This window comes from Pavona decussata, unplaced genomic scaffold (genome assembly GCF_977016875.1).
Source record: "Pavona decussata unplaced genomic scaffold, jaPavDecu1.1 SCAFFOLD_85, whole genome shotgun sequence".
NCBI lineage: Eukaryota > Metazoa > Cnidaria > Anthozoa > Scleractinia > Agariciidae > Pavona > Pavona decussata.
This window is the reverse complement of record NW_028145503.1, coordinates 535,769-563,642: the sequence shown is the minus strand read 5'-3', so window position 1 is coordinate 563,642 and position 27,874 is coordinate 535,769. Positions and strand designations below refer to the sequence as shown.

The 27,874-nt window shown below is 40.4% G+C and overlaps 1 protein-coding gene and 1 non-coding gene across 4 annotated transcripts; both read left to right on the top strand.

Moving 5' to 3' along the window:
* The first annotated feature begins 6 nt into the window (after positions 1 to 6).
* Positions 7 to 27,785, top strand: LOC146475142 (uncharacterized). Of its 3 annotated transcripts, none has more exons than XM_085116139.1 (8): positions 7 to 150; positions 12,751 to 12,879; positions 13,524 to 13,685; positions 14,337 to 14,414; positions 14,722 to 14,789; positions 16,516 to 16,641; positions 20,682 to 23,555; positions 25,045 to 27,785. In XM_085116139.1, exons 2-7 carry the CDS (start codon positions 12,783 to 12,785, stop codon positions 23,541 to 23,543), a joined length of 3,393 nt encoding a protein of 1,130 aa, XP_084972265.1. In that variant the 5' UTR covers positions 7 to 150; positions 12,751 to 12,782; the 3' UTR covers positions 23,544 to 23,555; positions 25,045 to 27,785. The 3 variants fall into 3 exon arrangements, with proteins under 3 accessions (XP_084972265.1, XP_084972267.1, XP_084972266.1); XM_085116141.1 differs by having other exon boundaries at positions 20,682 to 23,559; XM_085116140.1 differs by having other exon boundaries at positions 10 to 150; positions 12,781 to 12,879.
* On the top strand, positions 25,332 to 25,404 carry Trnas-uga (transfer RNA serine (anticodon UGA)). Its single transcript has one exon. It is a non-coding gene; the product is annotated as a tRNA-Ser (tRNA).
* Positions 27,786 to 27,874: the final 89 nt, after the last annotated feature.

Here is a 27,874-nt window from a genome sequence, read left to right as displayed (position 1 = left end):
CGATAATCCAGTCTAGCAGCAATTTGTTGCTTTTCATACTCACTGACTGTCACAGGATATATATCGTTCGCTGTTTTGTTATTGGCGAAGTCTTAATAGGAGAATGTTGTGTGAAATTTAGCCAAGTCTAAGAGCATATTACTGTCTAAGGTAAGTGAATTTAACGTATTTGTGAGATACTATCCTTGGCGGCCATCGCTTGAATCAAATTAAATCTCCTGCTCGTGCCCATCGAAGCCAAGGCAAAAGGAATCAAGGCCGGAAATTCCATCGAAATGAAAAATCCATATGGGAAGCACAGATGACCAGTATTTCATTATGTTTTTAACTGCCTCGCGCTTGCATTCGGCGTTTTGCTTTCCGTATAAAATTATATATCGACAATTCAGCATTCGCACAGTGTTTTGCGACATGAACTCAATCGGTTCGCTCGAATGGTTATGGTTTGGGGCAAATTTACCCAGTCAACATCAGGTGACACAAAGATAACAAGAGAAGGAAAAACAGATCAGAGTATCATTTCGCCCGTTTCATCTTTTCGTGATCCCTTTCGGCGTCCACACGTATGCCACGTACGGCCACATTCAAATTCAGATACGATGGAATCGATCGGCATAATTTTATTTCTGTTCATCGTGTGAGGAATTCACCTACTTGAGTAGAGTCTAGACCGGTCAGTACAAAGTGCAGACTGCAGATTGCAGATTGGAGAGACTGCAGACTGGGTATAAAATGCAGACTGGGACCAAAACCTTTTCGTCGTCAAACTGGCGCGATGTATTTTCGATTTTCAACTTCATCTCTCTGGAAATTGACATGGGGCGCTTTCCATTCAGTCAAAATTTCCGAGATTTCCGGTCAGAAATCCAATGGAACGGGAAAAGTTCCGGAAAGAATTTCCGAAAATTTAGGACTACCTTTTGAGCTTACCCTTCTTTCCGAAATTTCCGGAATTACCGAATTTTCTGTGTTCCATTTGCGATGAGTGTCGGATTTAGTCTCCCCGGTCCAGCGCAAACGTCACGCAAGCCGAAAGAGACGCAAACAAAATGGCTACGGAAGTAGCTGGAAGTGTATCAATGTTCTGCTTGTGTTTTTTTGTCTGAGATTTTCGACGTTTTCTTAAACCACGAATGTCACTTACCTACGACCAGCAACGGTAGGTTTACAGTCAATCCAGGTCACGCGTGAACAGTATTCCCAAGAATGAAATGAACATTCGAATTTCTCTTTGTAATGTCCGCGTGTAAATGGAAAGTTGGAGATTTCTCTGGAAATCGTTCCGAAAAAGACGCATTATCTGAAAAAAAAGATTCAAATACTTGGGAAACAATTGTTATTCTTGAAATATTCAATTTTGCAATGTAAAGAAAAATTCATAGCTTTATACCGTCAATAAGCTAGGGAAATTTATACGGGAACTCTGAAATCTCGTTGGCGATTTTCAAAACTGACATGTAAGTTTCTAAATTCCGTTCAAATTTCAAAAATATCGTTCACGCGTGACTTGGGTTGACTCTAATCCTCCCCATGTGATTCACAAGTTCAGGGACCCGTTCCATTTGACCAGCAAAAATTCCGAAATCTTGAACCGGTTTGTTTCGTTGAATGGAAAGCGCCCATGATTCTTTTCACGGTTTTCGACGCCATTTTGACGAGTGGGCAAACAGGCTTGAAATAACAGTGTTTGTACGGAAATCCGATGTTAAATAATTTTCATAAAACATCGCTTCTGAAAAATTCAAGAATTGGAAACTTTTGGCACTAGGTAAAGGATTTTAAGAAAAAAAATTGGAGAGATGTAGCTGTGCCAGAAAGCGTCCAGTCGTGTTTTCAACTGTCTATACATTTCGAATTCCCAGTATTTTTTTCCCGCGAACTATTTTTAGTAGCAGTTCACGGCTGGTTCGCTTTACAGACAAATGTATGGAAAGTCGGTCCTCGGTGAGGGTAAAAGGAGGAATGAGTTTGCGGAATGGTATGTGGAATGGCGTGCGGAATGGCATAATTATGCGAAATAGGATTTACGCGGGGAATAAATTAACTTAAGAGCGCATCCTGTTTTCACGTCAATTTTATAAGAGCAGGAGCTTTTTTGATGCTGCGGACTCTTGCTAAATATTAACAACAATTCGAGGATTTGATCGTCTGATTGTGTGATTTGGAAGAAGTGAGGGTAAAGAAAGCGATGAAAACTGTTTATAGTTTTCGCATTCAAGGAACTATGAGTAAATCCGTAGTAAATTAAATTTCATGTTCACTTTACTCCTTGCGACTTCGGTTGACAAAAATAACGTGGCAGCGTGAAGCCTTCTCAGGACAGAGATTGATCCTTTACCGAGGATAAATAATAAACATTTTTTTCCTTTTTTAAACCCTCGGTAAAAGATCAATTCTCATACCCTGTATGCTCGATGATTCATTTATCATGAGCGGGAAAATGAACAACAATTTGACCAAAATGCATTTGTGATAAGAATAGCTTCACAACCTTTCACACAACCAGTGTCGATAATTAGACACCATACTTGTCATCTGCTTTTTTGCTCCAGGGCTTTTTCGCTTTTAAATCTCATTTTAGGTTGGGACGTCTGGCACTGAAAGACCTTAATTAAAGACGGATATGTTTAGTTCGATAACGCGTAACTGGACTATAGCTACCTGAATCGCCGTATTGAATAGCTAGGTAGCCAGCTCAGCAGCTCAACAGTGACTTGCATACTCGTCGCTCGACGAAAATGTAAGGTGAGAAAAAGTAGAACATATTTTTCCCATAAGTTGTACAAATTGTAACCGTCAAAGAGTCTGATAAAATGACCGAGTTTAAATTTAAAATTTCTCACATACTAGTTTTGGCCTTGGACTGATGTTATTTCTCTAGTCTGGTGTTGCTTTTTGTCTAGGCTACTCGCTGCCACGTTCTTTTTGTCAACTAGAAATTTAATTTATTCTTAGTTCCTTGAATGCGAAACTTCATCGATTTCTTCACTCTCACTTCCTAACCAGCGATTAGACATGTTCGATCATGGCAGGTGTATATTTTCTAATCCTCGATCTGTTGTTTGGTTATTTAATAGTCCGCAACATCGAAAAAACTGCTGCTCTTATAAAATTGGCGCGAAAACAGGATGCGCTCTTCAGTTAATTTATTTCCCGCGTAAATCGTATTTCGCATAATTATGCCATTCCGCACGCCATTCCACATACCATTCCGCAAACTCATTCCGCCTCTTACCCTCACCGGGTGAGTCCTCACCTGCTTTAGTTTTCGTTACGCATGCGCAAGAAGAAATATGTTTACATTCACGCCGCCACGGATTTTAAAATGGTTGCGCTGACGAAAAGATTGTAGTCTCTGGGACTAGTATGATTCACGATCAATCCCTATGGATGGCGACATGGTGCAAAATTCAGCAACTCAATATTCATTCACATTCACGATTAATATCTTGATTGACAAATAAAACCTTTCACATTCAGCATTCATATCTATATTCTGGATCAATATTGGTTCACTTTCAAGATTTGTATTCGTTCAGTAGTTATAACTTCATCCACATTCAGCTGTTGTATCGGTTCACATTCACAGTACGCCGAATGGTGCAAAATTCACGAAATATTTCCATTCAGCAATTTCTGCGCATCGTATCTTGCGCGTACCGCGTGATATAAAATGACCTCGTACCCAGAGCCCGCGCTTTCGTGATCAAAATGGTGGATGCGGCTGAACGGACCGAATTATATGATGTCTCTGATTGGGAACTTTTTTTGGAACAATACTTGACGTCCTTGACGAAAGTGAAACATTATGGGAACACCAGTGCAGATTAGTTTGAGGTGTACCGATCTCGCTCTGTATTCGCTAGTCGGTCCAACAGTGGAAAGAAATGGGGATAGAGGTAGACCAAGGCTTGAAATACCAGAAGACGTGCTGATCAATCTTCGCTCATTGGGCCTTCCCTGGACTGAAATAGCTCAGTAGAATGCTTCTAGTATCACGTTGGACTTTGAGGCGTCGCGTGGTGGAGTATGGACTGCAGGATGTTACAGGGTATTCAGCCTTAACTGACGAACAGTTAGATAACATTGTGACGCAGTTTATGTATTTCAATATATAAATTTTACTTTCTCTTGTGCTAAAAATTATTTAAATTTTCAATAGTCTTACCTGAACATAACAATTAAAGCATTTTAGTCTACAAAATGGCAGATAGCAAATATGAAGAAAGGTCGATCACTTATATAATTAGGACCAGCTATCGCAATGTAATGCCACCTCACTGTTCCATGTTATAGAGCGCTTTTCAAATGAGTGTCGTAAAACCAAAAATCAAGTAATTAATCAGACCAATCACAAAAGACACTGAAAACGCAAATAACCAATTAGAACTAGTAGCAAATATATGTAAATACCACCAAGCGCAGGAAACTGTGTGCAAGTAATTGTTGTTGTTGTTGTTGTTGTTGTTTTTTTTTTGGGGGGGGGGGGTGGGGAGAGGGGGAGCTTACTTCCGATTGGTGAAGAAAGTGGCGCAATTTTTTTGAAGCAAACACAGAGCGTAGTAATTAGAAAATAATTACTTTTCGACACTCAACTGAAAACTGCTCTATCAAGCTTTCAAAAGTCGGATGTTTCGAAAACGAAGACCCCAAAAGCGAAGACCGAAGACCTAAGACCCCCTCATCGAAAACGAAGACCTCTGATCGAAAACGAAGACCCCCTCATCGAAAACGAAGACCCCCTGATCGAAAACGAAGACCCCCTCATCGAAAACGAAGACCCCCTGATCGAAAACGAAGACCCTTTCGCCTCAGCTCAGACCTAAAGACAAATTCTGTCAAGTGCCTTTGTCAGTATTGACATACACAAGACAGCATTTGTATTAAACTGTGATTTAGGGGAAAATTAGGTATCATTACAAATCCTGGGAGGGGAAGGAGTGGGTGGACAATACTCGTGTTCGTTTACCTAAAACATGGAATCCGGAATCCTGGATTGGGGAAACCGGAACCCGGAATCCGGAATCCAGAATCCGGAATAAAAGAAAAAACAAAAATGAAAATTCGTCGACATGAAAATTTCAACGAAGGTTAAAGTCACTTGGGAAACAGTTTTTATAGCTCTTGAAAAATTATAATATCAGTCAGGAGCCCAGTGAAATTTTCAAAAGTTTGCCCAAGTGTTAGTATTCTAAGACAGTCCCTTTAAAGCGTAAAACTTTAAAACACACCAAAACGACACCTATCTATTTTTTATAAAATCAAACAAACGGAATCCGTAAATCAGGAAAGACTTTCTTTTCTTTCTATTTTTCTTTTTCTGTGCAACTTGCAGTATGCTGATTGGCTTGTGAGTAGGGGATTTTCGTTCTTTCGGAAAAGCTAGGGGAGAGGGATGTGTACGATTGGTGGTGTTTTGACAGGCACAGTAGGCAAATTAATTAGCGCATTCACAATGGTGACGATGGAAATATATCTTTACACATGTCATAACATTGTGACTAACGTATATTACGGCTCAACAAATTGTTTGGGCATAAGGGTGGGAATGGGGCTTAAAATATTTAGACTTATTACCTCTAAATCAAAATCAATAGATCTACCGTCTTCCAAGGTATCTAGAATTAGAGGATATAAAATAATTTGTTATCTACAGCCTGCTATTATGATTACTAAATTATGGGAAATCGTCACAGGCTCCTGAAGTTCTTAGTGTATTTCAAAAAAGGCCATCGACATAAAACGTTTCCTTTGTACCGGCAGCTCGAATGTATGAATGTACATACGAATGTATGCCGGCAGGCATGACAGAACCACGACCGAGTGAGTGAGTGAGCGAAGGAACGAAGGGAATGAAAGAATGAACGAACGAACGAACGAACGAACGAACGAACGAACGAACGAACGAACGAGCGAACGGACGGACGGACGGACGGACGGATGAGTTGATAAATGAATAAATAACTTTGCCCGCTGTCTATCCAGGGGCCCGTTTCTCGAAAGTCCCGGTAACTTATCGGGCCCGAAATCAAATATTCAAATGAAAATCTAAAGAATAAAAGTGCGGGTCGTAGCTAACAAACCAGTCCATTTTGTTTTGTTAACTGATAATTTTGTCATATTATCTGCAAAACTATTGAAACCTCGACCTTGAATGTAAACAACAACAGCTTTCCGGGCCAGTTAATTATCGGGACTTCCGAGAAACGGGCCCCAGGGTCGGTGCCAATTCAAGCTTTTTTTTTTAAGATGAAATCTAAGCCACCCCAATACGGATTTGTTTCAAGACTTTTTATATTATTATGCAAAGACAGTGAGTCTTGCGAAGAGTTGATGAGTGATAAACGCAACACTGACTCTTTTCTCTAGTTACGTTTCATTGTCTATCTACGTGCTATGGCAGGAGGAAACGTTATCGAGTAGGAAGAGGTGTGGGGGTATTTAAGGGTACGTTTGAAGATTGGGAACCTTTATTCCAAATGAGTGGCTCAACTGCCTAAGCAATTGAAATCTAAGGGAAACTTTTGAAAATTTCACTGGGCTCCTGACTGATATTATAATTTTCCAAAAGCTATAAAAACTGTTTCCCAAGTGACTTTAACCTTCGTTGAAATTTTCATGTCGACGAATTTTCATTTTTGTTTTTTCTTTTATTCCGGATTCCGGAATCCGGATTCCAGTTTTTGGATTCTGGATTCCGGATTCCATGTTTTAAGTAAACGAACACGAGTATTGTCCATCCACTCCTTCCCCTCCCAGGATTTGAAATGATACCTAATTTTCCCCTAAATCGCAGTTTAATACAAATGCTGTCTTGTGTATGTCAATACTGACAAAGGCACTTGACAGAATTTGTCTTTAGGTCTGAGCTGAGGTGAAAGGGTCTTCGTTTTCGATCAGGGGGTCTTCGTTTTCGATCAAAGGGTCTTCGTTTTCGATGAGGGGGTCTTCGTTTTCGATGAGGGGGTCTTCGTTTTCGATCAGGGGGTCTTCGTTTTCGATCAAAGGGTCTTCGTTTTCGATCAGGGGGTCTTCGTTTTCGATCAGGGGGTCTTCGTTTTCGATCAGGGGTCTTCGTTTTCGATGAGGGGGTCTTAGGTCTTCGGTCTTCGCTTTTGGGGTCTTCGTTTTCGAAACATCCTTCAAAAGTCTGCTTAAATGACCTTGCAATGTAATAACAACAACAAGTATTTTAATAGCTACAATAGCTGAATCATCACATAATTTGAACAGTCAATAAGAACTATTCCTATTTGGAAATTTGAGAGCTGAAAAAAAAACAAAATGAGGTCAAAGTCTAGACACTACTGCTGGTTTGTAATGATAATAAATTGAATTCACAGTCACCTAAAATGTGGCACAACTTATATTAATCATCTTATCATTCTAGTGTGCGTGACATGTACAGTGAATCTGTTTGCAATCAGCACCAACAAGGATGGTTAAAGTTTCAAATAGGAGAAAATGGACACCCATGGAATTTTATCAACACGAACCTGACAATACTGAGATTGAAAGACTTGCAAAGGAATGTTACTTTCAAGTGGTTAACTTCACTTTCTTGAACCACCTAACCACACATTTTAACCACAACTCAACAGGACTATAACAACAATATATATCTGTAACATTGGGTGAAGTACAATATTATGTTTAAGGGTACTTCCTGAGTTCGATAGGGTAAAAAAGGGAAAAAACATTTTTTTCGACCAAATAGAATTTGGGGATTTTATCTAACATTTACTGAAAAAAAATTGAAAAATATTAAAAAGCGCGCGAGATATTTTGGAAAACGTATTTCCATCTAAAAGTAAATAAATAAAAAAGGTGTCATAATCTTCTTAGTGCGAGACGCCCCAGAGGAATTTTCGCGGCAAACGCTTCATCGGGGAGCTCTTATTTCAGAATAGGCATATTTTGTTTACATCTCGCCTGCAGAAAATTTCTCACTTCGAATTTTCTATTCTTTGCCGGCGCTTCCCACGTGGAAAAGTCATCAAAAAATGAAAAGAGCCTGTGGATGAAATCTCGGAAGATGCCAGGGCCTAAGAAAAAGGGAAAGATAGGTTTCAGCGAAGATCGAAAACGTGATCTTGCAGAGAGCAACAAAGGCTCTTGGTTCGACCAAGAAACTCTAGTCGACGTTGAAGGTTCTGTCGAAGGTGATCACGAAGAACTGGAGCAGCGGCCTTCAATTTAATCCACTGTTATTGGATCAAGTACACAGAGGCCGATTGCCGTGCAAAAGTCCTGCAGCCGTAACTTTGCAAGCGTCCTGTGAAAATATCAAATATCATATTCTTCATCCTCTGGGCCGATTTCTTTCTTCTGCAGCGAGATAAAACCAAATAACGTTTTACTGCGCGTTTGTTATGGAACATTGGAATAAAATCAGCAAGAATTAGACCGATGAAATAGAACTCAACAGAAGCGTATCAGCCCACGTGTAATACTGGAGATGGCGCGTTCTGCGTGGCCCTTTCTCTCGCTTTTTGCTCCGCTCCACGCTATCTTGAATATTTCTTACGAAGAAATCACCATCGTACCTAAATAACAGTAAAAATGCGATTTTCTTTCATTATACATTTCCTTTGATACGAAATGAATAATCTCTTTACCTTGAAGCGTAAATTACATTACACACAATCAACACGAAGAACCAACCCAATAGATTTCATCTCTGTTATCAGTGCACTCTTCCGAGGAGTGCACAGTTAGGCAAACTCTCCGCTGACGCGCTTCTGGTTTCGTTAGCCTTGGTTTTTCCCCGTTTTCCTGGTTGATTTTTACGTTTTCCTTTCGCCACTTTCCCCATCTTGCTCGATCGCAACAGCGAAGTCTAAAACGTGTCTGCAACGCGATACTTTTTCCGCGAAATTCTGTGCTATTGTTGTTGACGCCATGGGGTCCTGTTGCTCGATTGGCTCGCCACCTAATGAGGTGTCATAATCTCCTGTGGAGGCTTGTTTTTCTTGCAAACTTTATCGAGCGAAAACTTTGGCAGAGTATGTCGACTTTGAACGAATTAATAGGGTATGTATTTTTGACGGATTGTCGTGAAATTTGGCCAGAAGATTCGAGGAATAATGACAAACAAAAAGGTGTCAGGGAATTTTGATTTTCAAAATATTTTTCCCGTAGCGACTGTTTACGCAACACGACTCAAATATTTTTTGCTACTCAAACTTTAGACGTGGATATCTAAATAACCAATCGAATTTCGAAAAAGCCTGACACCTTTTTGTTGATTGATGCCTTGTGAATAACACTGTGCAGCGATTTCGTTCTTCGCGCGGCGTTCGATAACCGATTAATTTAATGGAACGACCATCGGTCGATTCGAGGTTCTACTGGCTCCTGGCACTTAAAAAAGGAAAAGATCGCTCAATTATATTTTTTATAGGAAACTACATTTATTAAGCTTTATAATGATATATAGTTTGTTAGAGGTTTATTAAAACTTGCGCGCGTACGATTTTTTTTTCCAAAGGACACCCGCGAACCCAGGAAGTATCCTTAAACAACTCAGGGTGTGTTAAAGGTGCTTCCCCTAATCACTGTCCGTAAGGCTCCATCGAAATGTGCAAGATTTGAAAAATTGGTGGGAATTTTTAGTTCTAGGAGGCACGTGGATGCAAAAAACGATTCGGTATCAACACAGCTGACCCAAATGCAACCAGGAGCCATCTTACTAGTGACAGACCAGCTACCGGTCACAAACTGAAGAAAATCTTTCAAATCGCTCACTTCAGCGTTGTCAAGAAATGAAAGAAGCATCTGAATGGACCTCTTTGAGGCACTGCTGCTATCTTCACCAGGCAATTGCAGTAGATTTTTCACAAAATTAGAGGTTGCATTTCCTACTTTATTGCTTTATCTACAAACAAATGCTCAAACAGATCTGGGTACTTTTTAATCTGAGGCAAGACACTGAGATTTGCTAGCCCTTTCCTCGTCTGATCCAGCAAACACTTGTTCTTGGTTAGCACACTGTAGGTCACAAGTGACTGCACAACATCCAGCTTGTTGGCTTCCTAGATAGGTGCGAAACATTGAGAGAATGTTTAAAATGTGAAGTGGCCATCAGGCCGAATGTATGAGTATAATCCAAGCAGCATTAGCATGTGTGGTGTTTCCCATGTTTCACTTTCGTCAAGGACGTCAAGTATTGGTCCAAAAAAAAAAAAGTTCCCAATCGGAGACATCATATAGTTCGGTCCGTTCAGCCGCATCCGCCATTTTATATCACGTGGTGCGCTCAAGATACGATGCGCAGAAATTGCTGAATGGAAATATTTCGTGAATTTTGCACCATTCGGCGTGCTGTGAATGTGAACCGATACAATAGCTGAATGTGGATGAAGTTAAAACTACTGAACGAATACAAATCTTGAATGTGAACCAATATTGACAGAATATACATACCAATGCTGAATGTGAACGGTTTTATTTGTTCCTCGCGAAGCGAGGGCCGAAGGCCCGAGCGTCGCGAGGTTAATAAATTTGTCGGGCCGAAGGCCGCGCTCGGGAGCTAAGCCATGCGAATTCGAGCCGAACATATATTTATATGTTTATATATTTCCGTGAAGGTGTCCGTGCTGTTGCCTGGCAACAGTGCGCAAACAAAGTATGAATGACGTCAGACTGTCTGGCGTCGTCTGAAAAAAATTTGCATACATCGGAAAAAAAAGGCGTGCATGATCAAATTTCAACTGCAATGTTCATCAATATTCACTGGATACAGAACTATCTCTCTAGAATCTTTTCCCTTTCTTTTAGAAATCTTTTTTGTGAAAGATTGAAGTTAAGAAATTACACGTTTTGTGGCCGCGGTAAAATAATTTTACGTGGGAAATAAATTCATCGAACACAACAGCGCTGCACGCCCGTTGTACATTACGTCGCGTCAGAAATAGATTTTCAACCGCAAACTAGCCTGTGGAACTACGAAAAGACCATGCTCATAAAAAAAATCCTATGCTCCCTTTAATCTCCTCATTTGATGCTACAGTACGAGTAAAGAGGGTTTTCCACCCAGCCCCAGCTTCGCGAGGTTTTGCGAGTCACGTATTCCTAGTTAATCAAAATATTAATCGTGAATGTGAATGGATATTATAGCTGAATGTGAATTAATGTTTATCCTGCATTGTGCACCATTTCGCTAACCATAAATCCCGTCCCCAGAGACTTCGTTGCCCTTGGCCAGCGGAACGGACGTTCTTGGTGCTGACCAAAAGGAAATCGGGCTCTGGGGACGAGATTAATTCACGATATACAATGCAAATTATTAAAAACAGGCCTCTGAGAGGACATGTGGTTATTGGCACTAAGTAATGAAAGAAAGATTAAGGAAAACAGAAAATTATTGAGTGAAGTTATTATTGAGGTTGTAAAAAGAATGCAGCGTAATTTGATCGTGTTTTCACATGGGCGAATTTGGTATGCAGTCAATGATTTCGGTTTGTTTACACAGAGATAATAATGGATGGTAGGTTGGAAAAGCCGGAATGCGTGTGTTGATAACGGCACCGCACGGTTTTCCGATCCAACGCTCGAATTATTCACATCTAACTCTTTCTTTTATTTCAACACGATCTAAACTTACACGATCTGCTTTTTTCTCGACGATCTCCGATCTATACACGGTCACAAAGTTCTTTCGGTCTCACGTTACAAGTTAATAAGTAAACGAGAGTCACGCATTATCTTTCATGCTTACGAAAAACCTCTTAAACAGCCGGAATTGAAATTGAAATTGAAAATATATCGTGCATTTGACGAGGAGACGGTTTTGGTCTCAGTCTGCATTTTATACTGACCGTAGTCAAGACCTACTTATTATTGACTGCGTGGTCATTGGGTTGGCATTGATGCGGTTGGTGGTGATAGGTGAGGTTAGGGTTAGGGTTAACCATTCAAAACGATAGGCTATGTATCTACAAGCCTACGAGACTGACAATCTAAATCAGAAAATGTCGTAAGCGATCGCACAACAACCCTGTAAGGGAATTCTGTTTTGATTCTGATTGGGCATATTCCGGAGTATGAATAAGCAAAAAGCTGTTAGTTTTTTTTTTTTTTTTTTGCAAGATGCATATCCACTCATAAACTTCAAATCCTGGTAATATGCAGGATGTTTGTCACATGAACCTAGTGTAATGGACCGTCTCCTGTAGCTCAGTGGTAGGGCATCAAAAACTAGTAATCAAAAGGTCTTAGGTGCGATTCCTGTTCGCACAACTTGGATTTTCTGTTAATACTATTTACCTAGTTATTGCCAGACTGTGCCACTTACTGAAAAATGCTTCTATCATAGATTTCTCTTGTTTGGTGTATTTTGAAGATGAATCTGTAATTTTTCCTTTATGCACGGTAAAATACTGTAGAGCCATTTCGAATTCCATTAACTCCAAAATCCTCTTATGAGGGACTTCTAGTAATCACTGTTATTGAATTAAGACCGACAGGTGTGACATGTTCTAAACTGTTCTCTTCGAATTAAAGTAAGTGAAACAGAGCCTCTATGAGGTAATCGTTTCATAGCTTGACAACAGGAATGGATCCAGAATTCTATGTTGAAGGAAGCTTAGAATTTATAATAAACTGAATGTCTCTAAAAAACAAGTTGTAATTGTAAATTGTAATTGTAAACACATTGTATTTCATTTTATATGCTATTATGTGTAATTTAAATAAACCATCATCAATTCACGCAGAAACATGTTCGTTTTTACATGAACAAATTTTCAGATAAAGCGACGCTTTCTACTTTTCCAATAGTTATGGAGGGAAGCCCAGTAGATTCAAAGGAAGAGAATGATGTCACATGTATAGCACCTCCTCAAGAAAAACTGGACTTTGATGATGAAACTCTAAAAGGTAAGGAATTCGGACGTTTAATTGAATCATCCGGAAATGGACTTGTGGGATTTATTTAGACCTTGTAAAGTCTAGTCCGTACCGGCGTCCCTAAAGGTATAACCTGCTGTAAAACGTTGAGGCAGACTTACAGCTTGGATTTGCTAGCAAACGCATACAAACCCACTTTAGTTTCAAATCCCTTCGTTTACAATACATTCAAACGCCACCCGGTTAGCTCAGTTGGATGAGTACCGGGTTCCGGATTCCAGGTCGGACCAACAATTAGGGGCTAAAAAATGACTGCAGAGAAAGTGCTGCTCTTCCTCTGACATCTGCAAATGGTTAAACTTTCTAGTCTTCTCAGATAAGGACAAAAAAACCGTAGGTCCCGTCTCACAGTACATTTACTTAATCTGACTCTGTGGGACGTACTAAACAACTAGGGAAGTAACAAAACTCTGGCAGTGACCACCCCTAGTGTCTATCTCAAATTCACATTCACATTAGGGGGAATTGATCACGCATTACTTCATTAATTTCAAACTGGGCCACAAGCAGTCTGGCAAAGCTCCTCACATAGTGTTGTAAATTATCCCTGAAAAGCCCCGGGGAAATGGATAATAAGATTTTACTTGATTTGATTTGAGTTTATTTTACTATAGCAATAGCAGAGGTTTACAAGAACGAAGGAAATGATGAATACCGTAAGAAAGAATTCACGAAAGCCATCCACTTCTACGCGGAAGGAATTAAAGTGAACTGCAAGGATGACGTGCTGAATGCTCAACTGTACAGCAACAGGGCAACTGCTCATTTTTATCATGGTTAGTGTTGTTCTTTCAATTTCTCAGACGAATAGCAAATTTTCCACCGTCCATCTTCGTCAGCGTTCATGAATATTTGTTTGGCCGTATGTTTGTGTGTTTGTTCGCGTATAGTTCCGATTTCCTGAGTCAAAACGTTCTGTATGCTGCCGTTTACTTGGCGGTGGTGAGGCTAAAGGTGAAACACTCAAGAGTGTTTAGTCTCCGTTATTAGCGATTTGGTGTCCTAGCAACCACACCAAAGACCGTGGGACCCACAAAATGGGACGACGACTTAACGTTAACAGCGGTCGATCTCAAGCAACCCCCATCACTTTTGGTTCCCACCGGTGAAGAGAACTTTTACGAAAGATGGAAAGGGTGTAAATAGAAGACTGATTACAAAGAACATTTCCATTTGGGACGTGCCAACCAGGAAAACGGGACTACCATTTCAGAATTTCTATTTCTCCCAAAAAATTTTCCACTTGCACGACCCAAAAGTTCGTGTTCCATTTTTTTCCCAACCAAAATTTTCGGAAACTTTATAGTAAATGGTAAACAACCATTGGCTCTTGTATTCTCAGGCATTAGTGATCTCCCGAAAATGTTGGATGGTGTTGAGACGAAGCCATTTGAACACTTCAGTATGAACTCAAATCCTGTTTCTAGGTAATTATCAGGAATCACTGAATGATGCGAAAGCTGCCGTTGAGCTGCAACCAAATTACATCAAAGCCATAGCAAGAGGTAAGGTTTTTCTGCTAATTCACTGCTTGGTTTGACACAGAGCTTTGCAGATCATTGTGAGTTTTCCTGCCTCGCGCTTTGATATTTCAAACCTTGATCTAGAGATGCCTGGATATGGGCTCCGCGTTGCTGTTCAATTCTATTTATCGTGTATCGAAACGTTTTCTCCAAGCTGTCACCTCCTAGTTGAAATTTCCAAGTCGTACATACACCTTCAGAACATTCTCGTGCAATAGTACTCGTAAGAAGTTCATGAAAAAGTTAAAATATTGAGACGCTTGTTTGACACGTGGCCTACTTTTATTAGGAGCAAGTGCTTGTGGGGAGCTTGGTCTGTATGAAGAAGCCATTACCTGGTGTGACAAGGGATTGGCAGTATCCTTTGACAGCATTCATTAAATCTTTTACCAACCGCAACATATCCTTTGGTTAAGTTTACTTTACTTCACTTCACTTGGGAGGAGCGGGGATGGCCCAGTGGTGAGAGCACTCGCCTCCCGCCATTGTGGCCCGCGTTTGAATCCTCGTGCTGACGCCATATGTGGGTTGAGTTTGTTGTTGGTTCTCGCGCCTGCTCCGAGGGTTTTTATCCGGGTACTCTCAGTTTTACTCCCTCCACAAAACCAACATTCCCAAATTCCAATTCCACCTGGAAACTGTGGATAAAAGAGCCACCCTGTGGAAATTCCCACATCTGTCACTTCACTTTACTTGACGCTTATAACGAATACAACGAATGCTTTCTTTGAATAATTTACTCGCATGCAACATAGAGTTCACCCACACGTCCGGAAGCTAGATAGATAATTGGTTTTATAGCGTGGCAAACGAGATTAATACTTTCTTTCAAGCGTTATGCATGACTCTCGTGCCTGCTGATCGAAAACGTTGTTCACTAGTGTCAGTTTCTCACAGCTGAGTCATAAATACGGACGACTTATTAATAGTACCGTGACTGAACAGAATTGGAATGTAATTCATTTCCACAAAAAAGTAAGCCCCATAAAAAACTCTAAAAATGCGCTACCGTAGATACAGTTTTCTTCCGAAACTTTTGGAGTATGCTATTTTGAGTTCAGTTCTGAAGGTTTTAAAGTGTTGTTGATTTCTGTTGCAAAACGTACATTGTTCGAGGTCACTGTGTCCAATTTCAAGTAATTTTGTGTCCGTATAAAGCATAGGATATAAACTTTTCTACTGAAAGGCTTTGACATAGGCCTCCTTGACTGCTGTAAGGGGAAGATAAAAACAAGATTAAGATACGTTAAAAACACGTTTTAATTAGCCTTTGTGCAATATTAGAGACCTAAAGCACCAGGACGGGAGAGGATGACGGCGACGTCTGTCGGACGAAAAGGACTGGTTCCACGTCGCCGTCGTCAACAGGACTTGTTTGTCGTTAAGCAACCGGGAGCCTAGGACTGGAAAGGCGGGAAATACTAAGAAGTATACAAAAGATTATGAATGTTCAGCGAGGAAAATAAGCCAAGAGAAACAACGTAACCTCAGCGACTCATCATCTGAGATTTCATGAATTTAGAAGCCAACTCTGTTGGTATTCGAACCGTATTGTCTTGATTTCAAATATATACTTATAACTGGAGGTTAAAAAGACGTTCCAAAGTTGCAATTTGAACTGGGGAAATGGCAGTCTCATTAGATTCCACTAAAGTCACTAAGTATGAAGTTAAAGCTTTACATACGCCGGTTTATTGCCGTCTTGCTTTTAAGTGGGCATTTTCGACATCGAGGACACGTGGAGGCACGAAGTACGACTCTTACTAGTGAAATAAATTACAAAACTGAGGTTATTCGTCTTAAATCTGGCGCCAATAGCAACAGATTTCACCTATCTATCAGGGAATATAAATTTTGAGCCAAAAAATACATTCAGGATGGAAAAAAAATTTACTCACGTTCTATACACGAGGGCAAAACCTGTGTTTTCACGTCGGAGACGATAGCAGGACGGGATGATGAAAGCTTTGTCGCATGCGCAGTTCTGTCGAGAGGTGTTATTTCACTCCCGGTAAGCCGTCGTCCACTTAGTGCTTAAGGTCTCTATTAGGAAGTTTTATGTTTTTAACTTAACCTTAAAAAGATCAACAAGACAAGTAAAACGCTGTTGGATTTACGATGTACGTCTGTTGAAAAACTGAAGACCGTAAACGAAATAAAACGGGAGGACATAACGAGCGGCCTTGTGAATGAAAGTGTACAAAGCCGGGTAAGATTTTGTCAATTTAGGCCCGTGTTCAACTGAGGAGACAAAATTATTAAATGCTGACTGGTCGAGACCGAGGGCATTCTTTCTTAATTTTCTATTAACCGAGGGCACAGTGACCCCACAGTCCTAATTGGTCCAGCAGCAAAATACTCGCTCCTTATTAGCAGAGCACTTCTACATGTAGCTGGTTTTGTTTGTTTATAGCCCTAAACAGTTTGAATTTTAAGCTGCCGATAAGCTGGGTTGTTTGGAAATCAATTACTTTAGCTTGACAAGAAATTAAATGCATAAAGGTGAATTTTCGTGTCTTAGGCCCGGTTTAAATGTCGTATTTTACATACGCCGCATCTAATTGCCGAATTAAGTGCATTTAAAGTGCATTTAAATCAATTAAAGTGGACATATTTGTATTAAATGCAAGTTATTCGATTGATCCAGTCGAATATGCGACTGAAGTTCGTCAGTTGATTGAAACGCTGCCTTTTTCATGTGCCGAATCAAATACATAAATTATGTTCAATTATACTTTACCCATAACTCCATGCAGTCTTAAGCCACATGACATTTGCACAGAAAACTGGCGGAAATTTTCGGCGGCAACCCCCGTAGGAGAAGAACAATAATGGTGGCTGTTTAGGATACTAGTACGTGTGGTTCGTGCTTCGCTCCAACAAAGTATACTTGTTTAAGTTGCCGTAATGTTTTTTGCATGAGATGGTCTGTTTTTGAAGAGGACGAGGGAACATCGGGTTGGAAGGCCGGAAGAAGCGTAGCACATTGCGAAGATTGTTTTCGGTAGAAGATGGAAAACGGAATTTAATGAAGGAGATTCCGTAACGCTCAAGCTGTAGTAAAAACACACTGTAAAGCACAGCAAAGAATATTAAATTCGGCACGGTTAAATGCGACCTTTAAATCTAATAGTGAACTTTTTAATTAGAGTCGACTCAAATTACTATTAGATTCGGCGCATGTAAAATGCGACGTTTAAACCAGACCTTACAAGAAACGGCAAAAGATTATTTGCGTCAAACAAAAGCTGAGAACTTGGATCGAATAGACGCCTGGCGGATGTTTTTGGTAGGAGCGTCCCAGCGCTTTTAACGGCGCTAAGGCTTTCTGCTACAGAAGATAGCTGAACACTGGCAGTGCCCTTTTAATGGGATTGAATTTAGCCGGGCAAATCACTTGGTTTAATCGTTGCTAGCTCGCTGATAAATTAATCTTGGTTTTTCTCAGTGTTAATTACATATATATAACAATCGATTTTTATTGTTTTGTACGCTAAGAAAAAGGTAAATTGTTTAAGGGGGTTAGTTTCTAAAGAAACTGTGGTGCTGCGTCCGTGGGGAGTGGAAAGGAATGTTTGGTTTATCAACAGAGTTGATAAGATACACTGGCAACCGTAAAGAGATTCGAGTGCTGACATTTTAAATATAAGCCCTTTAGCGGGGAATATTAATCATTCTAGCCACAGGCAGCCCAAGCTCACTATCAGAGAACCGTTGATTTATAAGGATTTGTATGGGAATACAACGGATTTGTGTAAAATGGTAGAAAATAACAGTGCTTTGTCAATAGAGTCAACTTACCCTGTTTCTTTTTGTATTCTTTGTCACCTACCAGCTTTTTATGCCGATTCGGAGCGATTTCGGCGAGTTAGCGTCATTCGGGTTTCTACTGTTAAGTGTAACGAAAGGCCAAACAGTATTTCAGCCATGTCCGAAACACGAAACGGAATAAATCCGTTGTAATCATCCCTGGTGTCCCAATTCCTTCATAGGATCAAAGAAGAGGTAAATAGCTTTCCTTCCATCGCATTTCCGACTCGATTGAAGCCGTATCACGTTTGCTAGAAAGATTTTCTTTCAAGTCGGCTCGCCTCTGAAATTTCGAAAGACCCGCGGCCAGAACGCCATGGACACATTGAACGCTCGGACAGCACGCTGGGTAACAAAAGTTCCTTGGCATGGGGGAACCAGCGGTCAGTTGTCCACAGGCAAACAGATTTGTTCTCGGGGTCTCCTCGTGTCCTTTATGTCAAGACCGTCGATGAACCATTGTCTCCATCGACCAATCAAAATTAACTTTTGTACTACCTCTGGAGGTTGTCCTTTTACCCGGAAATTTGGAAATACCAGTTTCTTTAACTGTGATTACGACGACGTCGTCAACGAAAACGGAATTTAAAAATTACACTCGCGTTTTCTGAATAAATTTGCGATATGATTTCTACTCATTTAGTTTGTGTAATGTGGCCGAACTACTCAGGAGCTAACGTCGAAGGGGCGACTTTAAAGTTCAGAAAGAGAAAGGAAAATAAATCATCATCGTTCTCCATAAAACGTTGAATGTGGTGATTGCACGTCCGTAATTGTTTGCAGAGGACGACAAACAAATGTACCGAAGTTTATAACGCACGTGCTGAGCCAGTGTTTTACTAATTAAAACTATTATTTTCTGAATTTCTTTGTTGCGGTCGTCGTCGTCTTTGCAGGTCTTACTGACAACGAGAATCGGCATGACCTGAAAGTATTAGTTTATAATCCATTTAACAAATTTATTGTTTTTCAACTCGCAATAGTTTAACTATTTTCTTATGTCATTTATTGTTTTTCAACTCGCGATAGTTTAACTATCGCGAGTTGAAAAACAATAAATTTGTTTAATGGATTATTGAGTCCGCCGTTTCTGTAGAAGTTATCTTGCAAGCTAAAATAACCGTGAGCTAGCTCAAATGAAATAAACTAGTACTTTCAGACCATGCCGGTTCTCGTTGTCAGTAAGACCTGCACTATATCTCTGTAGCTTGGGGGGGGGGGGGGGTGGGGGTGCTGGAGGTTATCACTGCGGAAAGATCGTAGGCTTACGCACCACACAGTCTAATATGGCCCGAGTTTAAGCTGATAACAGCTTCTTGTTAATAAATAAGAGACCATCGCAGTTATGGTGCAACTTAAGCAGCAGCGAAAAGAAGGCCTGAAAACATTTAGACTTGAACGGGATTCGAACCCTTGACCTCTGCTATACAGAATTCACAAAATGACCAGCTCCAAGTTGGCTTGATAATTGAGTTGGTAGAAAACTGCAACGGAATCGCGAACCTCTGGCGCGTTTAATTCACCATTTGCACAAAAAACCGGTTGGAATGGAACGCTTCATATGGTACGATTTTTCCACTTTAAGCGGTTTGGCTGGCCCGAGTCCCCTGCGGCTCAAGAAAAACAATGAAAGAAAATGGTGGCACTGCAGCCCGATGCTTTGTTTGCTATTATGGAGGCTGAGGATAATGTCATCGACAATGAAATTCTGTTAGAAGAGGATGATCTTCCACCACTCTTTGCTGCCATTATTCCTTTTATGAGACGGAGTTTGAATAGGGTTGAAAGGTTTCTTTTACATATTCGTTGCCAACATATTGTTTGGACGAATTCAAAGGACATTTCGTAAACAAAGCGTGACCCGTAATCCTTTCGTCAAAAAAGTCTGTAAGCAAGATTCCGCTACAATTCTACACCTCCAAGAGTTGGCCCTCAAAATAAAGAACAGTTAAAATTTATTATTTACTCACCTCTGCAATCCTGATTCAGATATTCAGTAGTTGTCAAAAATATTGTTTCACAAAGAGTGCATCGCCATGCCGTAGTCGCCATCTTGAATTACAATTGAAAAGTGCGCGAAAATGGACCGGGCAGAGCATGATTTTGACAAATGTTACGGAATTTTCCGGTCATTTTGGTTGGAATGGGAAAGGAGGAATACATCTATGCATTTCCATCTTTTCCAGAACCGTTCCAGTGGAATGGCCTGAACCATTTGAACTTCCAACCAAAAAATCCGGTCTAGTTTTCAAAATAATAATGGTAAACGGCCCTGGATGATCGCAGCACTTCGCAGCACTAACCTTAATTAACTGATGTTATCGCTAAACAAATGCTCCGATTAGACAATTCTTTCAAAGCTATAGCCTATATACAGAAAATAGTTTTATGCTGTAGAGCTGACACGTTATGAAAAACTGTTTAATTTCTGTCTAACAGGCCATACACTATCATGAACTCCTCAAAAGTGCTCAGGAAGATGGTGACAGACCTGGAGAGGGTGACGCGTATATTAATCTTGGCGATATTTATCAAAGATTGCAAGACCACGAGAGGGCCGTTTTCTATCATGAACTCGGTCTAGGAATTTGCAAGGAAGTAGGCGACAGAGGTCGAGAAGGGCTCACGTGCAGTCGTCTGGGGAACGATCATCATAATCTTGGCGATTTCAAAAAGGCCATACATTATCACGAACTCGCTCTAAAAATTGCCAAAGAAGTGGGGAACAGGGCTGCAGAAGGTTGCGCGTATGGAAATCTTGGGAACGGTTACGGCAGTCTTGGTGACGTCAAAAGAGCCATCCACTATTGTGAACTCCATCTAAAAACCACGAAAGAACTAGGTGATCGGACAGGAGAGGGACAAGCATATGGAAATCTTGGCTTGTCTTATCACGGTCTGGCAGATTTCAGAAAAGCCATCCATTATCACGAACTTCATCTGGGAATTGTTAAAGAAACAGGCGATAGGCATACAGAAGGAAATGTGTATGGTGCTCTTGGCAACAGTTATCGCCATCTTGGAGAGTTGAAAAAAGCCATTCACTACCAAAAACTATCTTTAGAAGTTGCCAAAGAAGTTGGCAACAAGACTGGACAAGGAATAGTGTATGGCTATCTTGGCAACAGTTACGCAAATCTTGGAGATTTCAGAGAGGCCATTCAATATCATGAACTCCAACTGAAAATTGCCAAAGAGGTAGGCAACCGAAATGACGAACGATCCGCGTGTGGCAGTCTTGGTAACGATTATGCGTGTCTAGGAGACTACAAAAAGGCCATTGAGTTTCATGAACTGAGCCTAAAACTTAGCAAAGACATTGGCAACAAGGCAGCCGAGGGATATGTGTATGGTTTTCTTGGCAATGATTATCGATATCTCGGAGAACTCACAAAGGCCATTCATTATGATGAACTCCATCTACAAATTGCCAAACAAGTGGGCGACAAGGCTATGGAATGCGGAGCCTATGGTAATCTTGGCAAAACTTATCGCAGACAAGGAAACTTTCAAAAGGCCATCCGCTATCTCGAGCTGTATCTGAACGTTGCAAAAGATTTGGGTATCAGACGTCAAGAAGGAGATGCCTATAGTTGTCTTGGCCATATTCATGAAAGTTCCGGAGATTTTAAAAAGGCCATTCACTATTATGAGCTCGATCTTGAAATTGCGAAAGAGGTCGGTGACAAATCATCAGAAGGAAACGCCTATGGCAATCTTGGTGGTAACTACGCTAATTGCAGGGATTTCAAGACTGCCGTTGTCTATCAGGAACTTCATCTCAAATTTACCAAAGAAACAGGAAACAGGGATGAAGAAGGCGTAGCGTATTTTAACCTTGGTACGAGCTATGAATCACTAGGCTGTCTACCACGCGCTGTTACTTGCTATCAGTCGAGTGTTGGAGCTCTGAATGATGTTAGGGCTCGTCTTCAGTTTAAAGATGAATTAAAAATTAGCTTGCGCCAACAGTACGAGAATTCTTATACTGCCCTGTGGTCAACACTGTTGAAACAAGGGAAAGTTATGGACGCCTTAATAGCTTGTGAGCAAGGTCGCGCACAAGCTCTGGAAGATCTCATGGAATTTAAGTATGAGTTTCAAACATCCCCTAGAGAGTCATGTATGATGAATCATGTTGACAAGCTATGTTGCCTACCGCCAAACACACTTTTTGAAGCGGTTTTAAAAGAGGAGGTTGTCTTCACTTGGCTCATCCAGGATGGGAAAGAAGCGAAGCTAAACTTTCACGCAATTAATGACAATTTGTCGGGAGATACGATTCCTTCCATTAATGCTCTAATCAAACTTACTTTTGACGAAATCGGTGTCAGAGCCAGAGTAAAATGCGAGGATCGCTCCCTGGATAGCCTGCCAGGGGAGGTTCTGACAAATGAGAGGTCCAGTGAAACACAATTTTGTCCCTTGGATCAATCCAATGCATTGAGAACACTGCATGAAGTCATCATCGCTCCTATTACAGATTTGATCGATGGTCGGGATGAACTGCTCATTGTTCCTGATGGTCCATTATGTTTAGCTCCCTATGCTGCACTCATGGATTCAAATGCAAAGTATCTGAGTGAGTCATTACGAATCCGAATGATTCCATCGCTGACAAGCTTGAAACTGATAGCTGATTGTCCTTCAGATTATCATCATAAGCGCGGGGCGCTGCTTGTTGGAGATCCCTGGGTGCAGGACGTTGTCAGCTATAACCTAAAACAGCTGCCCTGTGCCAGAGAAGAAGTAGCAATGATTGGACGAATACTTAACACTGAACCTCTCACTGGAACAAAGGCGACAAAGGATGAAGTGCTGAAAAGACTCTCCTCTGTGGCCTTGGTGCACATTGCAGCACATGGCAGCATGGAAACAGGAGAAATCGCATTGGCACCAAACCTTTCTCGGGAAACACAGGAGCCTCAGGAAGCAGATTACCTGCTCAGAATTACAGATGTGCTGAATATTGAGCTGCGAGCAAGATTGGTTGTTCTCAGTTGCTGTCACAGTGGCCGTGGGGAGATCAAGGCCGAGGGTGTGGTTGGTATTGCGAGGGCCTTCTTGGGCGCCGGTGCTCGTTCTGTTCTGGTGTCACTATGGGCGATTAATGACGAAGCCACTCTGGAGTTTATGAAAGTTTTCTATCAGCATTTGTTGGATGGAAGAAGTGCCAATGAAGCTCTGAACCGAGCCATGAAATCCATGAGAGAATCTGAAAAGTTCCGTAAAGTGAAATACTGGGCGCCGTTTGTACTTATTGGAGATGACGTCACACTGGAGTTTGGTGGAGGTGACTAGATATCTTGAAAAGTAAGTAGGTACCTGATGCTAGTTACAATAGCCCATTTTACATTTGTGTGTGTAATAATAATAATAATAATAATAATAATAATAATAATAATAAACTTTTATTTACCCTCGGCAGTGTTTATAGCACAAGTGCTAGTGGGGCCGAGCATTAAACTTCACAGAGAAATAATTTAAATTGCAAAAAACATGGTTAAAAATCCCAACTTGCAGGAGGCCGACCGGCTGCCGATTCACAAGCGCGGCCGAGGAGTTGAACTCGGGACTAACGAGAAAGAACTCCAGCTAGTGGTCAGAGCGGGAGCTCCGGATTTCAAGTTCGGCGCCCACCTCGACCACCTCTCCTAACCTAACCTGGCTTTTGAGTGGAAGTGAGACTAGAATTTACGTGCTTTTGATGGAAACCACTTTACTGCTTTTTATTTAAAAATGATACTGTTCTTGCGTTAACTGGTGCATTTACTAATAAAAAGGACTAAGCACCAACTGTATCGAAACAAAGTTAACCTACAGCTCATCTTCTGCGTAAAGGCCAGGTCTTTAAGCACACAATTGTAAATCAGGTGTGGATAACAAAGGTTTCACTGATCTTTTTAAAGACGGTCGGCAACTTTCGTTTTCAGTATCTTTTTGAACGTTAATCTCTAACACATATTTTGCACAAAAGGTGGAAAATCGGTTGATAGAAGTCCGAGATATGGGGAAAAGAATAGCATAGACTAAATCCATAAAAACGCGTCTTTTTCTCCATTTTTAGTTAAAAGTTACAAAAATGCCAAGAAAACGAAGAAAGGTGTTTAATTCCGTGACATTGTACATCAGTGATCATCTATTGATGGCTGACACCGATTTCCATTAATTCCAGCACTTAAACTTTGCAGATCAATTCCATTCTTTATCAGTTGTTACAACAATAGTGGAGACAGCCAAATTCCTAATTATTGGTGAACCAATTATACCCTAGTTGTACTCTCGACCTTTTTGGTTACCATAGCAACAATATAACCTGTTAAAAACAGGCCTAAATTTAGCTTTGAGTGATTATAACACAAAACTAACTCGGTGACCCCATTTTTTCTTGACGCAACTTTTTGCGAAGTTTAAAAAATTGTGGAGATCGAGGGGTTCAAAGCCACTTTAAATTTCGAAAATTACTTATCAACGAAAGGCCATTAAACGTCATTTTGCATTTTTCCAGGGTTATAGTTTGATCTCTTTTTAGGGGATTTATAATATCGATACTTCTTTGATGAAGAATATCATATTTTATGTTTTGCATTTTGGAGCCGTGATATTCTTCATTAATTTTAGTATTGTAAATAGTTTTCTTTTCAAACTGATCATTGTAAATTTTTTTTAATGCAGGACCCTCTGGAAACCACCCTCGTTGCTGGCTGGGCCACCATGCCTAAATAAACTTACTTAGTTACTTACCTTCGCCCAAGTTTTTCTTAATTCTCTTTTTTCTTTTTTTTTCCTTTTTTTCTTGCAGATGCTGCCAAAAGAAGTCTCGTTTGTTGTTTTTGAGGTTTAGTGTACCAGTGACACATGCATAACTAATATATGGCCGGGGCTGTGTGGAGATTTTTCCTTTCGGGTTTTTGACACGACAGCAAATCTCCGTGACACAGCCCCTTTAACTTGGGATCTCTTGTATTCACGTCTACACGACTAGTTTACTAGTTTTACGACCACGCACGTATCTTTAATACTGAGTCGATTAAGCCTTGGTTTTTGTTCAAAGATTTTCAATCAGCGCAGTTTTCAATAGACCAAACAGGTGGTGTGGCCCAGTGGTAAGGGTGCCGGACTTGAAATCCGGAGGTCCCGGGTTCAAGTCCCGCCTCGGCCACGCTTGTAAATAGCCAGCTGGTTTGCCTCCTGCCAGTTGGGATTTTTAACATGTTGTGTTTGATTCGATTATTATTTGTTTCCTGTTATTTCTGAGTGGAATACCTGTAAACTGGCTTTGGGTAGCTAAGTTCATTTCCACTATGAAAAAAGCATTTATTATTTTATTATTATTTCCAAGTTGCTTTGAACCTCATTATGAAAGCAAGGCTAAGTGCAAAATTTTTGTTATGAAAATTAGTTTTCACTCATATGCAAGCAAAACAAAATTTTCATATGAAAGCTTTGCCCTTAGCCTCACTTTCATAATGAGGTTCACAGCAACTCAGAAGTGGACTATTGAGTGTGTGACCGTACGTTAGCTTTTGTTTTTCTTTACTCCGTTCTATGATTGGTCAGCAAAACCCGTGCTACTTTCTCAACCAAATCAAAAACAAACATATTTTGTTTGTTTCGAATTTTCATTGATTTATTGCAATTGTGCTGTTTTAATTGCGTCTGTTTTGATTTGCCAAAGCAATTACTAAATTGGTTTAGTACCTTATATGTACACCTAATTAAGAACCTATCTTATATTTTCATTGATCAAATCGTATTTTCGACCTTTTATGTGCTCTTAAGAATGTGTATTAATGGGGATTAAGTTTTTGTGCGGTTTCCTATTTAAAAAGTATCGCGCAAATTTGTTGTCATTTCAAAACCCAAAAATGTCTGTCTGTCAGCAGAAACAAAGAAATAATTGTCAAGTTTGTTATAAATTATCACCCCAGTGCAATAAAACTGTCGATATAGTGCCTCTGGCCAGAGACAGAGTAGGCCGGTATGGATTGAAACTTAAAAAATTGTGGGCTAATGTTTTTCATGTTCTCGCATTTTTGTTTCCAAAATGCGCTAGAACAGATCAGGAGTAGTTCCTCTCAGGAATTGAGTTGATTTCTTTCCTCTTGTCATTCTAGAATTATTTGGCAACTGATTTTCATCACCTTTAACAAGAGAGGCCAAAAACTCCATGATACATCCCCTTTAATTGGCTTGGAGTCCATGACCTGGACCCTCTCGGTATATCCCATACAAAACCTTGGAGTCAACTACTTCCCGAGTAAAAATTAATATATTTTTAGAACGGGTCTCAGAGAACCTTTGGAACACCTATAGTTCAATATAAAATGAAAGAAGATCAATAACGATGAAAATTTCATACGTCACAAAACAGTTGTAGCCACTAAAGATTAAAATACTGCGCAGCGTAATAAGTTAATGCGAATTTGAAGTTTTGTAAAATCAACGCTGTTAAAAGAGTTTCAACCGACGTTTCGGCAATGCTGCCTTCTTCAGGTTACAAAACTATACCGTTAAAAAGTTCTTTAAATTAGCTCACATGCCCGAATTCATAATCGCGCGCGACGCACGCAATTCACGTAAAACTTAAGTCCTGATTAAGGCCACTAGACTTGAAGATTTTAAGGTTGCGGTTTTGAAGGCAGGCTTAGCCAACCAAGAATACCGGAAGAAGCAGGAGATGCGGTTGATTTTTAAATATGGAACTGTTAATCCTGGTGGCCTTAATCAGGACTTTAGTTTTACGTGAATTGCTCGTCTTTCACTTGCTAGTGCGCTGGCATGCGCTGCCACACGTGCGTCGCGTGCACGCGCGTGATTATGAATGTGAGCTAATTTAACGAAATTTTGAACTGCATAGTTTTGTTCCCTGAAGAATGCAGCATTGCTGAAACGTCGGTTGAAACTCTTTTAACAGCGTCGATTTTATAAACTTCAAATTCGCATTATTTGCAAACGTAAACATACTGATCTACTAACATCAATCTAGGGTTGACTCAATACATATAAAGGCATGGAATTTTGAATTTCCTACGTGAATTAGTCGGCGCTAATGGCATTCATTCAAAGTGACCTCATATGGCCATTTTAATACCTGTTAACAAGGCCTTTTGTTGATAAGTTGTATCCGGTTTTCTTGATACTGGTGTTAAAAATTTTTTCCAGGCGCGCGCTGGAGACATGAAGAAATGTGACATTGCAAAATTAATTGCGTGCGTGCGCAGTAAGAATGCGTGTATGCAACTTAAATAAGCGTGAACGTCAGTGCTATGAAACGGACGAGAGTTTTAGACGATCATTGACATTACATGCTTAGTGCGTGGTACAGAAGGCCAATACGATAATGGTAAACCAAAAAGTCGTGTCTTTTAAAGCCTGATTTAGGCTGTGCTGCCTTCGCTTCTATGTCTATGTCATCTAGATTTCACTGCCATTCGAAATGGAAAACGTATAGCGTCGACATTTTTATAACAAAGTTTTTTTTTTTTGAGCGAATAACATTGTAGTCAAATTTCAAATAAAAACAATACCATTCAAATGGAAGGCTGCGCTTGTTTAATGAACCCATTTGAGTAGTTTTTCAGCAAGAAACTGTGTAAGGAATTCTGACTAGATTAGCGATAGCGCACAGG

Excerpts from the sequence above, each read along its gene's own strand:
- LOC146475142 (XM_085116139.1), top strand. The coding sequence starts at position 12,783 with ATGGAGGGAAGCCCAGTAGATTCAAAGGAAGAGAATGATGTCACATGT. Across the intron at positions 12,880-13,523 it reads TGATGATGAAACTCTAAAAG|CAATAGCAGAGGTTTACAAG; the intron begins GTAAGGAATTCG and ends ATTTTACTATAG. Across the intron at positions 13,686-14,336 it reads AACTGCTCATTTTTATCATG|GTAATTATCAGGAATCACTG; the intron begins GTTAGTGTTGTT and ends TCCTGTTTCTAG.